The 16,878-nt window shown below is 40.4% G+C and overlaps 1 protein-coding gene across 1 annotated transcript; it reads left to right on the forward strand.

Annotated features, from left to right (window-relative positions):
* Window positions 1-668: 668 nt before the first annotated feature.
* On the forward strand, window positions 669-16,607 carry TASL (TLR adaptor interacting with endolysosomal SLC15A4). Its single transcript, XM_089652901.1, has 2 exons — window positions 669-795; window positions 13,956-16,607. Exon 2 carries the CDS (start codon window positions 13,958-13,960, stop codon window positions 14,858-14,860), a length of 903 nt encoding a protein of 300 aa, XP_089509027.1. The 5' UTR covers window positions 669-795; window positions 13,956-13,957; the 3' UTR covers window positions 14,861-16,607.
* Window positions 16,608-16,878: the final 271 nt, after the last annotated feature.

Consider the following 16,878-nt stretch of genomic DNA (forward strand, 5'->3'; position numbering starts at 1 on the left):
CTCAAAATTGTAAGTTAGTGAAAATAAAAAAAGTATCACGGACAGTACTCAATTGTTTCTGTAAAAAATGTTGAAAACCATTTATTATTTTTCTTCCACGTCACAATTATGTGTCACTTTGTGTTGGTCTATCACATAAAATCCCAATAAAATACATTTACGTTTTTGGTTGTAACATGACAAAATGTGGAAAATTTCAAGGGGTATGAATACTTTTTCAAGGCATTGTATGTACAGCACTCTGCCTGCTCCTCCCACCAGCCATGATTGGCCTGCATTTACTAGAGAAGTGACACCACTGTCTCTAAAATAAGGTGTGTAATGAAAATAGAAATGAAAAGAAAAATAAAAATCATTACCATGTTGATGACGGAGAGAGAAAAAACAGGAAAAGCAAAATATACAGTAAGCAGACTAAACATCAGCTTTATACGAATGTCAGGAAGTTGGATTGTGTTGCCACAAAAGAAATACCTTCTGTCAGTGTATTTATTTCTTTTTTGTGTGTGTCTTATTATGCTTTTTAATCCAGTCATGTATGATTGCAATTGTACATGGTGTGAAAGTTCTGCATTCACCACATCAAAAAAAGAGGAAGTAGGGAACTTCATCTCACTCAACTTCAATATTAATATGTGTGCAATAAGAACTTCCTTTTCTGTGCTAACAGATCATCAGAGAGATAGTACAACTGTCATTTTCTGTTCAGAATCCTTGGCTCAGCAAAGACATAGGCATTCAGTACATTATTTCAAGAACTTCTATTTTTTTGGAATACAAGGCTGATATTTCCAGGTAGGAACTTAAATATGTTAGTCAATTCATATACAGGGGGTCCCTGGCAGAGGATTGTTTTATTCCAGTGTGTACATTAATAGTGAAGCCACGTGGGCTGCGGATGAGAACAAGTGTAGATACAGTGACTTGGGCTAATTGTGACATTTTAATCTTGTTAGCAAAAGATTGGACACTTTGCTGACTTCGTTGGCAGAATATTGATTTCAGCTGAAAGAGTGGTCAGTTGGTGGTCTGGATAACAAATATTATATGTTGCACAGACAAAATTATCATTTGATTGATCACATTGTAGCTACCTTTGTGACAGCTGCCCCACTTCAGAACCAGTACAAAACAAAATGCCATCGTAATCATATTTCTAATCCCAGACTCATAACATGTATTTGACTAGAACATGTTACACTGTATTCTTTGTTCCTAATTAATTGTGTATTGATCTGCAGCTTGAATACAACCAAACAATTGTCTGTTAAGTTTACTAGTAAAAATTAAGTTAATTCAATTACTGATAGAAGTGGGGGTTTTTTAATATATAAATGAAAACAGGGTAATTATTGCTCACATTGAACACATTTTTGGTAAATTACTATATTTATTATTATTATTTAACTTCAGATGTGTAACTTTATGCTTATGTTTAAATATTTATGTTTTCTTCTTTATTTTCTTTATACTCCAGTACTTTATTCCATTCCTTTCATATATGACACGTTTTTTGAATTACAATAAAAAAAAATCCTTATCCCTAAAACAATGTCCATCACTAGCCTGTGTGTTATTTTTTTTTTTTTAATAAAATTAAAGGTTGGTTCTTGACTATTAAGTCACACATTTTGGTCTGAAGCCCACAAAAAATGTAGACAATGCCAACATACAGTATATACAATACTGATTGTGACACTGAGTAGTAGTAATTAAAAAAAACCTTTACAGCTCCACAATTTGCATACTTTTTAAACTTAATTATTTACCTTGCAATATTCTGCCAAGTATCCATTTCTTTTTTGGACTTGACATTTTAGATTGAAAAAGACATGTTGATTTTTTTAATACCAACCAAACCATGAATATTAGTATAAGGCCTTGTGCACACTTGATGTTTTTGCTATCTCTTCTAGATGCCATTACTCCTGGCAGCAATGTTTTGGCAGAAAAACACTTGTAAATGCATGGAAAGCGTTTAGGCACATCCAGCACTTGGGCATTATTTTGTTTCATTGGCCAGAATAATAATTTATTCTGACCATTGAAAAGAAAAAACTCTCAAGAGCTAAACGCACCTCGTGCTTAGGTGTGCTTGAATGTGTTTACATGTATTTCCAGGAATCAAGCATTCTTTTCTGCCAGACTGCTGCCACTCCTAGACAGGGGCGGACTGACACCTCATGGGGCCCCCGGGCAATAGGGGATCATGGGGCCCCTGTGTCCTTGCCCAAACTCAAAAAAGCCTATGAAAAAGGTACCAGGGGCATCTCATGGGGCCCCCTACTGACCCCGGGCCCTCGGGCAGTGCCAGAGTTTCCAAATGGTCAGTCCGCCCCTGCTCCTAGACATGCTGGCAGTGAGGTTTTTTTCTGCCTTTAAACTTCTTTAACCACTTGCCGTCCGCCTACTGTTTTTAAACGGCAGGACGGTGTCACTCTAGGGGCGGGTTGCCGTTCATAAACGGCACCCACATTTTCTAGTTGTGCGCGCTCCCTCGGAGCGTGCAGCACCGCCATCCGGTGCCGCTGTGTCCTCCAAATACAGTGGAACATCGATCGTTAGACGGGGCCTCTGTGTGAGGTCCCGATCATGTGATCACTGATTGGCCAATCAGTGATCATATGCAGAGTAGTAAGCAAGATGTCACTTGTGACATCATTGCTTACTACGTGTGAAATCTGTGAATGATCACAGAGGTCACATGGTACAAGGCTATTCACAACAGCCTTGTACCATGTGACAAGCTGTGACCAATCACAGCTCACTCAGTAGTTCTCAATGGCTGTAAGAATGCAGCCAGAGAGAAGGAGAAATGATTGCTTTTACATCCTATATGGGTGTAAAAGCAATCAGTGTAAAAAAAAAAAAAAAAAAAAATCTTCATCACACCCCACAAGTAGTACAGTGTCACCATGGTGACACTGTAATGCTAGGGTGACAGTATGTAAAAAAAACAAAACAAATAATAATATACAAAAATAAAAAAATAATGTAAAAAAATGTTTTTAAAAATTATAATTTTTGGTTATAAACTAATTTGTGTTTTTTTTTTTCTAAAAAGATAACGGAACAAATTTTGGCCAAGATTTATGATGAAATATTATTTATTTGCAAAATTTTATAAGAAAAACACTTTTTTTCAAAATGTTTGGACATTTTCATTTAAATAGCAAAAAAAATAAAAATCCCAGGGGTGAATAAATACCACTAAAATAAAGCTTTATCTGTCTCAAAAAAATTCATATAGGTACAGTGTTGCATGACCGTGCAATTGTCATTCAAAGTGTGATAATGCTGAAAGCTGAAAATTGGCCTGGACAGGAAGGGGGTGAAAGTGTCCGGACAGGAAGTGGTTAAAAACCTATCTGTGCATGGGCACATAGTCTAACATGCAGGGGCGTTTAGAGGCAGAATTTTAAAAAATGCCAGCGTTAAAAACATCCAGTGTGCATGAGGCCTAATAAGCTCTACAAACTCAGGATAGATAGACATAACAATTAAAGCAATTTAAAAAAAAATGCAGTCAGTAAAATATTCCTAAGGAATATAACAGCCCAGGAATTAGTCACACTAATAGCAACATATTGACTAGAGATCCCAGTTTTAAATATTATGTAATTTTGAAGACATTCCAGCATTTATTTGGTACATCATGCTGAAATGGTAACTGCTCATGAAGCATTAATGAACATTTTCTAAAAATGTACATGGATCATAGCTAAACCTGACATTGTCTAAGCTGTGTGGTGTTGCTGTGTGTGGAGCCATCCTGTGAGAGTCAAACATTTCTATCTTTACCAATAAACAGAATTTGGAAAAAAATATTTTTATCTTTTAATTGTAAATTTAAATTAATTATGCCAATAGACATACTTTTAGTGAACCCCTGTTTTTTTTAAACATCTACCACCTCTATCATTATCATTTCTGGTTTAAATAATCTGCCTAATATTCTAGAAACTTGTTAATGGCCTCACTGACAATAGTCTCTATCAAAACTTTCTACTGTTGTATAATGAAACAGCACTTGCAAAATGCAGTGTGTACTGCATGCTTTCAGGTTAAGATTCTTATAGAAAGCACAGCATCATTCAAATGACATTGCATCTTTTTAGTAACATAATGCAGACCTGGTTCCGTAGTACAGATTTACTGTTGTTTTTTTTAACATGGTGTACGGCAGGTGAGGGCACCAAGTGGGGAACTGTAACAGGGTATATGCTTGTCTCCTTTATACTCTATCTACCACTAACATAGGGATGACAAAAGGAAACCTTTCATAGAATGCTGTGGGTTACTTATTGTTTTCTGTAAATTGCCTGGCTTAGGCTCAGTTCACACTAGCGTTGAAAGCAGGCATTTGAGGGGCTTTTTTATTGCTCCTCAAATGCCTATGAAAATGATACATATGGCAGCACACAGTGCTGTTCACACTGAAGTATTAGTGTCGCGTCAAAATTGACACCATGGGGTTTATTTACGAAAGCTGGAGAGTCCAAAATCAGACTCCCTTCTGCATAGAAACCAATCAGCTTCCAGGTTTCATTGCCAAAGCTTCATTGAACAAGCTGAGGTTAGAAGCTGATTGGTTTCTATGCAGAAGGGAGTCTGATTTTGGACTCTCCAGCTTTAGTAAATTAACCCCCCTCATGTCTAGTCAGGAGGAGTTGAAGCCTTTCAACGCCTCCCATTCAAGCCTATGATGATGCTCCTCAAACGCCTGGCAAGCATTTGCTAGGCATTTGTGGGGCGTTAATACCATTAAGTTCATTAAGGGAGTTTGTGGTGCTGTTTGTAAAATGCCTCAAAACCATGCATAGGGCGTTTGGGGAGTGTTTTTAACACATGTAAAATGCCTGTCTAACGCTATAGGGGAGTTTGGGAAGAAGTCAAGTGTGAACAAGCCCTTAGTTTGGTTCAAGGTGGGTTCAACAAACAGTACTAAAGTTTGTGTGCTGAATCCAAACCATATTGCAGTCCATGGGAGCTGAAAAAAGAGTAACTGCCATTTTCTAGGCTAATAGGCAAGAGACTGTCAAACAAATGGGGGGGGGGGGGGGGTGGAGCTGGGCACCTCCCAAGGGAGCAAGAACCAGGGGCGGACTGACCATTTGGAAACTCGGGCACTGCCCGAAGGCCCGGGGTCAGTAGGTGGCCCCATGAGATGCCCCTGGTACCTTTTTCATAGGCTTTTTTGAGTTTGGGCAAGGACACAGGGGCCCCATGATCCCCTATTGCCCGGGGGCCCCATGAGTTGTCAGTCCGCCCCTGGCAAGAACCAAAGCAAAATGTGTTTTTTTAAATTCCATTTAAGTGATACAGTGAAAATACAGAATTCCTTTAACTATCATGCTTGACGGATCCCCTTCACCTGACTGTGAAATGGCACATCTGTATATAACCTTCTACAGGAAAAAAAATGCCATTTGAATTGCTGACAAATTACAACTTTGGCCACTTTCTTCTGCTGGTTAACAAATGGCTGGGAATTCCCTACATACCAGACCCCTAGCATAGATGAAGGTCTGGTATAGATGTTAAAGAGGGAAACCCATGCAAAATAAAAGTGGCGCGAGGTCCCCCCCAAATTTCATACTAGACTCTTTAAGTCTGGTAGGAATTTTAAGGGGGAATCTGACACACAAAAAAAAAACAAGAAAAAAGCAAGAGATTTCCGACCCTGAAATCCTTAGACTCTTATCTGAGCATCTGAGCATGCAGCCTGGCTGTCCAGGTAAGGAAGGGAAGCGTGTGCCAACCCCCAAAGAATAGCAGGCCACATTAGGTCGAATTGTGTTGATTAAATGTAGAGGATTAAAAAAAAAGCTGCAATACTTTCCTTATTCCTTATCTTATTCCTTGCTCCGACAGGCTTCAAGTGATTGTAAAGTTTAAAATTCTATTTTTTTTTTAAATAACAAAACAGGTTTATACTTACCTGCTCTGACCAATGGAATTCTCTTTTTAGGTCCCCCGCCAGTGCTTCTGTCTCCTCTTCTTCTTGGTATTCCGCTTCCTATTGTGGCACACCAGCAGGCTTGATCCTGAGCCTTGCTGTCTGTGTCCATTAACACAAACAGTAACGTTTGGCCCGTCCCCTGCTCCCTCATCACAGGATTTGACTGACAGCAATAGGAACTACTGGCTTTCACTGCTCTCATCCAAGCCTGTGAGAGCAAGGAGAAGAGGAGAGAGCCGCTGTAGACGAGCACTGCGCTGGTTCAAGTGAGGGCTCAGGTAAGTATAAGGGGGGGGGGGAGGTGGGTGAAGGGGTGATACTTTAGTACTGTAGCTGCTGACTTTTAATAATAGGGCACTTACTTGTCCAGGGATCCAGCAGTGTCCTCATCCTGAGGCGATTCTTCAATTGGCTATCAAGTGCTGGCGCGCCATCTTGACTAAGGGAAACCGGCAATGAAGACTTGCAGCCTCACAGCTGGTCTCCTATTGCTCACGCAGGAAGCTTTCTATGCTTTGTGAATAGGCCACAGTCCTTTGGGACCTGCTAAGTGTCACAGAGGGCTGCGGGGGGAAGGAGGGGGCCAAACTTCTGTCGCTGCTGAGCCAGAAGTGGAAGCAGGTACTTGTCAAAACCAGGTACCAGCTCCCCCCTCCCCCCAAAAGGTGCCAAATGTGGCAGCGGGGGGGGGCAGATAAGTGGAGCTCCCCCTTTTGGGTGGCACTTTGCTTTAATGCAACCACTTTCAGATGCTCACCTGTTCTCTCTCTCTTCTGGTGCCCTAGGTTGGTGGAGGGCCCTTGCAATCCTAACATACAGTGCAAGGCTATTGGTCCTGCCTTGATGACATTAGTGTGCAACCATGGCCTGAAGTGCCTTACAGAGGATGCTTTGGGGCACCAGGTACACAGTGTAGATGAACTAGGAACAAGGTAAGTATTAGTTCACACTTGCTTTGGTCTCTGTAGAGCGATTCATGTTTAAATCTTTGGAAAGCCTTTGACAGGTGGTGAGGAGGCTGTGTCATATATTTTCCTAAAGGGTAAGACAGGAGAATAGGACATTCCAAGTCTCTTTGGTTCACCCCTGCACACAATTTTGTTCTGCTTTCAGCACTCAATTAAAGTGTTACTAAACCCATGACCCTACATTCACTATATCTGGTCTCCCACAGTACATGGAAGTGAAATTATTATTTTAGTAAATATAAACTGCTAAATACCTTTCCTCATTAGCAGATAGAGCAGTCTTGTGATTTCTATCAGTGCCCAGCAGAGCGCTGGTAAAGCTTGTAGGAGGAGTTTTGTTTCTGCTCTAGGAGGATGCAAAACCCTTGACCCTCTGTCTGGACAGTGCTGATTCACCCTGTGCTGCTCATATGCACTCTCCCAAGAAAACAAAAAAAACCTCTGTAGCAATACACACTAAACTGAGTATGTGCAGAATGGCTACAGGGTTCAGTCTGTCTTATCAGGAGATAAGATGTGGACATTTGAACAAGAAGAGGGGCAGAGAAGGCAGAATAAAACGGCCTTTTTACACAGACTGATTGTACTGCTGTGGGTGTAGTAACACCTTAACTCACATAATGATTAGCTAAATAATACCAGAAGCAGCCCTCCCTGCCTTTATTCAAGTCAAATTGCCTCATTTGCTGCTCACTCCTATCTGTATTACAAGAGAAATAAAAACACACCATTGGTAAGCTCTAGCTACTACAAAATTCCCCTTGCTGAAATGCAGACAAGTTCCTTATTTGAAGCAGTTGGAGAAAGCATCACAAGTTGAGAGAAATCAGTAGAACAGATACAACAAAATACAACAATTTTTAACTGGGACCGAGCAGAGTGGACTAATACTGGGAAACGGAAAATTGAATTCAAATACTTACCATAATTTTCCTTTCCTGACGAGCTCCATGGCAGCACAGCTGGGTGAGGCCCCGCTCACCCCTGCCTGATCAGGACATAACTCAATACATTTTTGACCCACCTCAGCCTAGACGTTCCGTAACTCGTACTACTAAACTGGGTGGGATTTGTGCTGCCATGGAGCTCATCAGGAAAGGAAAATTATGGTAAGTATTTGAATTCAATTTTCTGTTTTCCTGATGGCTCCATGTCAGCACAGCTGGGATTTAACTAGCCACATACAGGAGGGTAATGCAAAAATTATTTAATTTCACCTGGAAGCAGATACCGAAATCAGCAGTAGTCAAAGCCGTAGGTTCTATATTTGAATTTTATTTTGATATAGCTTTTTCCATACGTTTGGGGGCCTAAAGCAGAGCATTCACTTGTTACTGTCCATCTGTTCTTTAAAGCAATATTAATCCCAAAAGCAAACATTTAGTATATTGCAGAGTAGCAATTGTTATACAGTATGTGATGGCTGCATTAGTTTTCTTTTTTAGGCTTTCTTTCTTCTATTGTCATCTGATGATCCAGCCAGTAAATCTGTTGTTTTTCAAAAGAACAAGCCCTCTTGCAGTTTCAGGGATGAGACAGACCATTTAACACTGGCAGGGGGTGCTTAAAATGATCAACTCTTATTAATCCATGTAAAACTTTTAACCCAAAAGGTAAAAAAAAACAGTTTGCTGTAACTGCTTATGAAGTGTGCGCTGGAGTTAGGCTTCAGTTTGTTAGTGTTTTAAAATTTGCTAGTACTTCTAACGCTACCCTCCCCCCAGACTGAAAATGGTGCTGTCCACATCTGCCCCTGCTCCTTCCTTTAGAGTGATGTCTCACTGATACAGGAGGTGTGTTACCGGCCAAATCACCATGGGAAAACAGAGGGAAAAAAGAATGCAGCCACCACATCTAAAGGATTGGTAAGCTGCAATATATTACATTTTTGTCTTTTGGTTTAATACCTCTTTAATACAAGGGTACATGTTTGCTGCTTAGGAGCAATCAGCATATACAGATGTTCCCTATAACAAAGTGTAGTGTCCTTCTAGATTTTTTTGGGACAGAGGCTGAATAGCAGCCTGGGATGAGTCAGCCAGATTAATCCAGGTCAGGGCTGAGGGTTCTGCAGGTCAGTTTTCTGATACCTCCCCTTGCTCTAGAAGCTTGAAAAGCTTCTAGAAGGACGTGGATGGGGGTGAGGAGGGACTGATCTGCATGTCTCAGGGATCTTGACCAATTCCCAAGCAGGAGGCTTGGCATGGGGTCAGGACAGCCCTCAGATATGATAGAGCCTGATCAGCAGGAAGTAATCAGTTTGTGTTGGGTGGAAGATGGCGTAGGATGTTGGAGTGTGGAGCCTGGGAGGGGGTCCAGGGAAGGGGTCTACCTACAGGCAGGTGCTGGAAGTGGTGACCTCCACTGTGCCACCGTCTACTAGGAGGGACAGCCTGAGCCGCAGGGAAGGAGGCAGCCCAGCAGAAGGCCTGAAGGCAGCCACCACTCATAAAGCTATCAGGAAGGACACTGTGAGTAATCTTACACCCCTTGGGCCAGATAAGGGTAGAGGGCAGTCAGATGGAGAACCCAACTAGCTCCTCAACTAGGACTGTTTAATCTTTGTCAGCTTCTGGATCCCCTTGTCCAGGGAATACCCTTAGTACTGCTGAGTGAAGAGGAGGATTCATCTGGGGTCTGAGGAGGTACACTGGAGAGCGCTCAAAGAAGAGACAGATTTTGCTTTCTGTCCATAGACTTGTACATAGTTTGTCCTCACAGTTCACAGTTCCTTGGGCATCTTATGTATCCCTCAACCCCATCAACGTTCAATACCCTTTAATATATTCACAAAAACGAGCCTAAGGACTGGTTACTGTCTCAGTGTGCAAGCGTAGAGGAAGAAGATGCATGTTGCTTGGCTGTGTAGGACTGTAGGGGGACCCAAAAACCTAGCGATTCCTAAGGGGGTTGTGCTACAAAAGCAAATCCTCACTTTTGATATTAGGTTTATCTTAACGGAGCCCACTCATTTGAATGGGCTGCCTAATTCACCACATGTGACCGTACGTGCATTACTGCACATTCTGGTGTGCTGCAACACAGGTGCATTATAAATTTGCTTTGGGGGGGTCATTCATCATGAATGGCACTGCAGCGCACCAACCCCTGTAATATGCATTACCGCTACAGTCCTTATGATTTCCCTTTATAACAAGCATTTCAAACTAATACAGTATTATCTCTGAACAGCAAAGAAAACAGCCATATTACAGTTAATCTATTGAATAAACATCACTACTCCTATAAATCTTCACCAGGACTTCTCAAGTGGATGCTGGACAATTTCTCATTGCTGGGGACAATGTCACTGACTTGGTGCTGAATACTTATAAAAGTAATATATGGGTGTCACCAGAACAGGAAATATAACTAGCAGAGACAATTAGCAATAAAAAAAACCTGGCAGAGAATTTCACACCTCTTTACCCAAATTAAAATTTGGATGAAGGTCATTTTTAAGGTCACCTACATGGTCTAATTGTTGAAAGAGATGCAAAAATTGTTGGCACAAGATTGGCTGCCTGTGGTTGCCCTATGAAGCAGGTCCCACAGAATATTTCTCACATTAGTTTGAAGCATTGTGGAACAAAGACTGTGAATATATTATGGTGAGTTTAAAGTGTCATGATACACAGTGTGTAAGAAGATCTTCGAATAATATAGACGGTGGAGTTATTTTGAAAGGTGAAACTAGCATGCACTCCACAGTCACTCTTTCGAAAGTACTACTTCCCAATTTATGTGGTTACATGGAAGTGTACAGGTGGCACAGAAATGCACAAATATCTGTTTCTGATGAAGTGAAACAATCTTAACTGTCTAAGGGATTTTTGTGACACATTTTTTACATGTTTTGGGTGAATTGATGTCTGTAGTAGAGCTATAGTGAAGGCAGGCAACTAAAATGCTCTAAAACTTATTATATTGGTCACTGCAAGCGGTGACCCAATGCTTAGATTCCATGATGTCAGTCATCATCCTGTCTGGTAGAAATAGTAGGTCATTTTCAAAATGTAGCGCTTAACCTTTTGGCTACATTCAGAAAATGTGGTAAAATATACAGTATTTCCTATAACATTTACTGGGCATAGAGGGGATATGAAAAAAAAAGAATAATGGAGCATCGGGGAGATCAAGGTCCACATTTTCCTAAAGTATACGTATGTAAACCCTCCTGTTGTAAAACAACCCATTCAGATTAAGGTGGAAATTAAAGGCAGAACATTTGTATGTAGATATAAAAAAATGATGGGCGGCACAGTGGCTTAGTGGTTAGCACGTCTGCCGTGCAGTAAATGGGTCATGAGTTCAATTCCCAACCATGGCGCCTCCTGCATGGAGTTTGCATATTCTCACTGTGCTTGTGTGGGTTTCCTCTGGGTACTCCGGTTTCCTCCCACACTCCAAAGACATGCTGGTAGGTTAATTGGCTCCTGTCTAAATTGTCCTAGTTTCATCCCTGGCCATGCGGGATCTCCTGCATGGTAGGGGTTGGGGAAAGACCTGGCAACCTACCCTGTAAAATAATTGCTAAGAAAATTCATGGAAAAAGTCACTTACAATTGACGGTCCATGCAATCGACAAGAGTCGGATACAACTGAATGGATAGATAGAGATAACAAAATGATAAATAACTTGTTTTCCTGTTTTATAAGTGATCACATTCCCTCTGTTCTTAGTTGCACAGAGAGGTGAGGGTTGAGAAACGGCAGTACACTGATCTTCCCTGTGAATGTTTGTGCTGGGGAAACGTGTGAGACAAATATGATCATTGGAAGAGACCTGGCTGAGTTCCCAGCACAGCTAGAGAACTGACTGATGCCTATTGTGGTCAGTTTTTAACCACTTGCCCTGCGGAAGATTTCCCCCCTTTATGACCAGGCCATTTTTTGCTATTCTGCACTGTGCTATTTCAACTGGTAATTGTGCGGTCATGCAACGCTGTACCCAAACAAAAGTTATGCCCTTTTTTCCCACACAAATAGAGCTTTCTTTTGGTAGTATTTGATCACCGCTTGATCACTTTTTTTTTGTGATATAAACAAAGGCCAAAAAAAACATTTTTTTAATTTTAGTTATAAAAAATATCCAGTAAATTCAAAGTTAGTCATAAATTTAGGCCAAATGTATTCTGCTATATGTCTTTGGTAAAAAAGAAAAAAATTCCAATACATGTATGTCAATTTGTTTGTGTGAAAGTTATGCGTCTACAAACTATTGTATATATATATTGAAATTTACGCAACTTTTATTTTCTGACTGCAATCACTGCAAATCACATTTCTTGAGGTGCTAAATTGCCAGGGCAGTATAACAACCCCCGCCCAAATGACCCCTTTTTGGAAAATAGACACCCCAAGAAATTTGCTGAGAGGCACATTGAGTACATGGAAGATTTTATTTTAAATTTTTGAAAAACTACGATTTTTTTTTTTAACACAACGTTGTCACTTAAATGATATATTTCTTACACATGCCATGGGCATATGTGGAATAACACCCCAAATCACATTTTTTCTCCCATACTTCCATACTTCTCCCGAGTACGGGGTACCATATGTGAGAGATTTTTTGGCAGTCTAACTACATACAGGCCCCGAATATCCAATGACCACCTCCAGGCAAAAGGCAAATTTCCTCATCACTTCTTCACTACCTATCACAGTTTCGGAGGCCCTAAAATGCCAGGATCGCGCAAACACCCCCCAAATGACTCCTTTTTGGAAACTAGACAACCCAAGGAATTTGATAAGAGGCATGGGGAGTACGTTGCAGATATCATTTTTGTTACAGGGTTTTGAAAAAGAAAAAAAGAAAAGAAAAATATATTTTCATTTTCTTTCTTCATTTTCCAAAAACTTGTCGCAAGTGAGATCTGCAAAACAGTCAACATGTCCGTTATCAAATACCTTACTTTCCAAAAAGGGGTCATTTAGGGGGGTGCTTTACTATCTAGGGCCAACATTAGAAGCTTATGCCACAGACCACTCACTCTTCTAACCACTCAAGACCAAGCCTTTTCTAACACTTTTTGTTTACATTAAAAACAGTTTTTTTTGCTGAAAAATTACTTTGAACCCCCAAACATTATATATTTTTTAAAGTAGAGGCCCTAGAAAATAAAACGGTGGGTGTTGAATTCTTTTATGTCACACAGTATTTGCGCAGCAATTCTTCAAACACAATTTTTTGGAAAAAATACACTTTTTAGAACTTTAATGCACAAAAACTCAATATATTGCCCAATTCTTTAATAACTTATAAATGATGATGTTACGCGAGTAAATGGATACCAAACATGACATACTTTAAAATTGCGCACGTGCGTGCAACAGCGACAAACTACATAAATTTTTAATATCCATCCGCTGTAAAAGCCTCTACAGGTCACCAGTTTAGATTTACACAGGAGATCTAGTGCAAAAAACAGGGCCGGTGCATCAAAGACCAGCAGCGTTTTGACAGATAAACTGCTTGATGCGTGTAAACATGTCTTAGCGCTAGGCGCATTTAGCACTTGAGCGGTAATTCATTTCAATGGCCAATTAAATGAATTAACGCCCAAAGGCTTGACACTTGTAAATGCACCTAAACTCTTGTAAAAGCGTTCGATAGTTTTACAAGCATCAGGCCTTTTTTTTCTGCCAAAACGCTGCTACCAAGAGGAGGAACATCCTGTGTGCATGAGGTCTTAATGTACACAAGAACTGGACAGTGGAGGGCACCTGAAAACTGGCATCAAAAATTGGTTTGCTGGGCAATATTTATTTATTCTATTAGGTTTTTGTAACATCTTTCTGGCTGATTGATTCAGAGTGCTGCATTATGAAGCATATAAAAATGTACACATCTAAATGTGGTTTAGATGTCCATGAGAATGAGATGAGATTTTAAGCTCCTAACAATTACATTAAAAGTGGACAGGTGTGTTAGAGGTCATTAAGAAATAACAGAACTTTTGACTTGACTCATTGTTCATTGTTGATTTTAGAGATTTCTGAATCCTGTTTCTTACTTGCAGATATGCTCTCTGAGGGATACCTTTGCAAAATTCAGTCATGGTGTGAATATGGCATGGCAAAGCTGCATTCGGAGGAGGTGACGGTGACTAGAGAAAGAAAAGAACTGGCTGGGGTGTGCACTCTTAATTATACATTTGCATATGAGACAGGCAGCAGAAGGGTCTTCAAGAGATATGGGTCTGTTGAACGAACAGCTTCAGAAACACAAGGGAAAAATCCTGTGCAAAGCGCCATGGAGCCACGGTTCTTACAAGAAATGGAAAACCCTGTATATGAAACTGATAAATCATTTCCTGCAAGTGTAAGTGCAAACTCACAGTCTAATAAAGAGACATATCTGGTGCCATCATCCTGTAAAAATATCTGTAGAGATTATAGTGATTTGCATGTAGCTGGGGATCAGGTCATGGCTATAAACTCAGTAATGACTGAATTCACTTGTGAGCCCAGCTTTGAATTTGGTGAAGGACCATTTCTTCAATCTTCTCAGATTCCCCCAGCTATGGATTCTCTAAGTGTAGCAGCAAATGATTTGCCTAGGAAGCCTTCTAAGCGTGAGTCCTCCTGCTGGAAGGCGGTCAGCATTAAAGACAAAAGCATCATGAACCAAGAGCAACCCTTGTCGAATTCCATACTGAATGAATATTTGGAAAGAAAAGTCATTGAACTCTACAAACAGTACATGATGGACATGAGCTGCAGTAAATCTCCTACTGATATTATGGCCTCAGAGCTCATCATGAACAATGTGCAGCAGATCAGTATGCAGCTGTCACGAGAACAAAATATGGAAACCAACAAAGCTAAGGACATGGTCATCAGTTTTCTGCTCAGGCTTGCAAGTGAAAAACAATCTAATTGTATCAGTACTCCTGATCTTCAGATATCATCCAATTTAGAATAAACACAGGCATAGACAGGAGTTTGCAATTACATGCAGACATCTATGTAATGATACGCATGCTCACATTGTCCTAGTGTGTAACGCACAAGGGACATGCCATTTGAGGTGATCTTGTGCTACAGGGAAGCAGGGGAATGGTTTTCATCAATATTATTTTCCCGGCAAAATTAAGTGTCTCCTCACCACATACATGGCACAAAAAAAATGTAAAACGTATGTCAGATTTTAGAGCATGTTCGTGGTATAATTTTCTCACTTTTTCTTCTATGTCTCTCTCTTCTTGACTCTTCTTCTTTGTCTCTCTCTTCTTGCCTGTTCTTCTATGTCTCTCGCTTCTTGACTCTTCCTCTTTGTCTCTCGCTTCTTGACTCTTCTTCTTTGTCTCTCTCTTCTTGACTCTTCCTCTTTGTCTCTCTCTTCTTGCCTGTTCTTCTATGTCTCTCGCTTCTTGACTCTTCCTCTTTGTCTCTCTCTTTTTGCCTGTTCTTCTATGTCTCTCGCTTCTTGACTCTTCTTCTTTGTCTCTCTCTTCTTGCCTGTTCTTCTATGTCTCTCGCTTCTTGACTCTTCTTCTTTGTCTCTCTCTTCTTGACTCTTCCTCTTTGTCTCTCTCTTCTTGCCTGTTCTTCTATGTCTCTCGCTTCTTGACTCTTCCTCTTTGTCTCTCTCTTCTTGCCTTTTCTTCTATGTCTCTCGCTTCTTGACTCTTCCTCTTTGTCTCTCTCTTCTTGCCTGTTCTTCTATGTCTCTCGCTTCTTGACTCTTCTTCTTTGTCTCTCTCTTCTTGCCTGTTCTTCTATGTCTCTCGCTTCTTGACTCTTCTTCTTTGTCTCTCTCTTCTTGACTCTTCCTCTTTGTCTCTCTCTTCTTGCCTGTTCTTCTATGTCTCTCGCTTCTTGACTCTTCCTCTTTGTCTCTCTCTTCTTGCCTGTTCTTCTATGTCTCTCGCTTCTTGACTCTTCCTCTTTGTCTCTCTCTTCTTGCCTGTTCTTCTATGTCTCTCGCTTCTTGACTCTTCTTCTTTGTCTCTCTCTTCTTGCCTGTTCTTCTATGTCTCTCTCGCCTTGCCTCTTCATTTAGAATAAAGGACTGGTCCAACAATTGCCTTGTGTGTGTGTATATATATATATATATATATATATATATATATAAAAGTTCTGCTGATTTCTATCATCCAATCATGTGCAATTAAAAATACTGTTTTATTGTTTTGTTATTTTCCTTGCACCTGATTGGGTATTCTTCAGAAAGTGAAGCTTCACTACATTGAGTAAACTTTGGGAAAAATTAGTGCAACTGTACTTCCAAAGTAAGCAATCTATTTGCCTTTAGTAAATCAACCCCTATAATTCCTAAATTTATTGCAAAGAAAAGAGAAGAGACATGTGGTAAAAATATGATCGGCACTGGGACTCCTGCCTTGCGGTGGTGGTGGTGTTGATAGAATTTTCAGCTAGACCGTGTCTGCAGGAAATTCTGCTTATTCCTGTTTTTGCATTAAGTTTTCAAAGAATTCCTAGTTTCCTCCCAGATTATAACTTCTTTTGGGAGCAGGGACCAGTATGAATAATTTAATGCTCAATTAATAAGGGGAGGATGGTTATGGGGATCAGAAGAAATGTTTAAGAATAAGACCTAAAATTGAGCATCTGTGTAACATTTAAAGGAATCTACATTTTGCTTCATTGATTAATACCATGTTTCTGATAATGCATGTGAAATAAAATGTATTCAGAAAAAAAACACACATCGGATTGCCAGACAGAGAAGTGTGATTTGTCACTCCAGAGAACACATCTACACTGCTCTAGAGTCCAGTGGCGGCGTGCTTTACACCACTGCATCTGACGCTTTGCATAGTACTTGGTGATGTAAGGCTTGGTTGCAGCTGCTGGGCAATGGAAATTCTTTTCATGAAGCTCTCTACACACTGTTGTTGTGCTAATCTGAAGGCCACATGAAGTTTGGAGGTCTTTAGTTATTGACTCTGCAGACAGTTGGTGACTTCTGTGCACTGA

This window comes from Staurois parvus, unplaced genomic scaffold, assembly GCF_062004578.1.
Source record: "Staurois parvus isolate SC_StPar_1 unplaced genomic scaffold, SC_StPar_1.0 ptg000696l, whole genome shotgun sequence".
In the NCBI taxonomy this organism is placed as follows: domain Eukaryota; kingdom Metazoa; phylum Chordata; class Amphibia; order Anura; family Ranidae; genus Staurois; species Staurois parvus.

Bases quoted from the DNA above. Each gene is read 5' to 3' on its own strand.
- TASL (XM_089652901.1), top strand. From the start codon at position 13,958: ATGCTCTCTGAGGGATACCTTTGCAAAATTCAGTCATGGTGTGAATAT.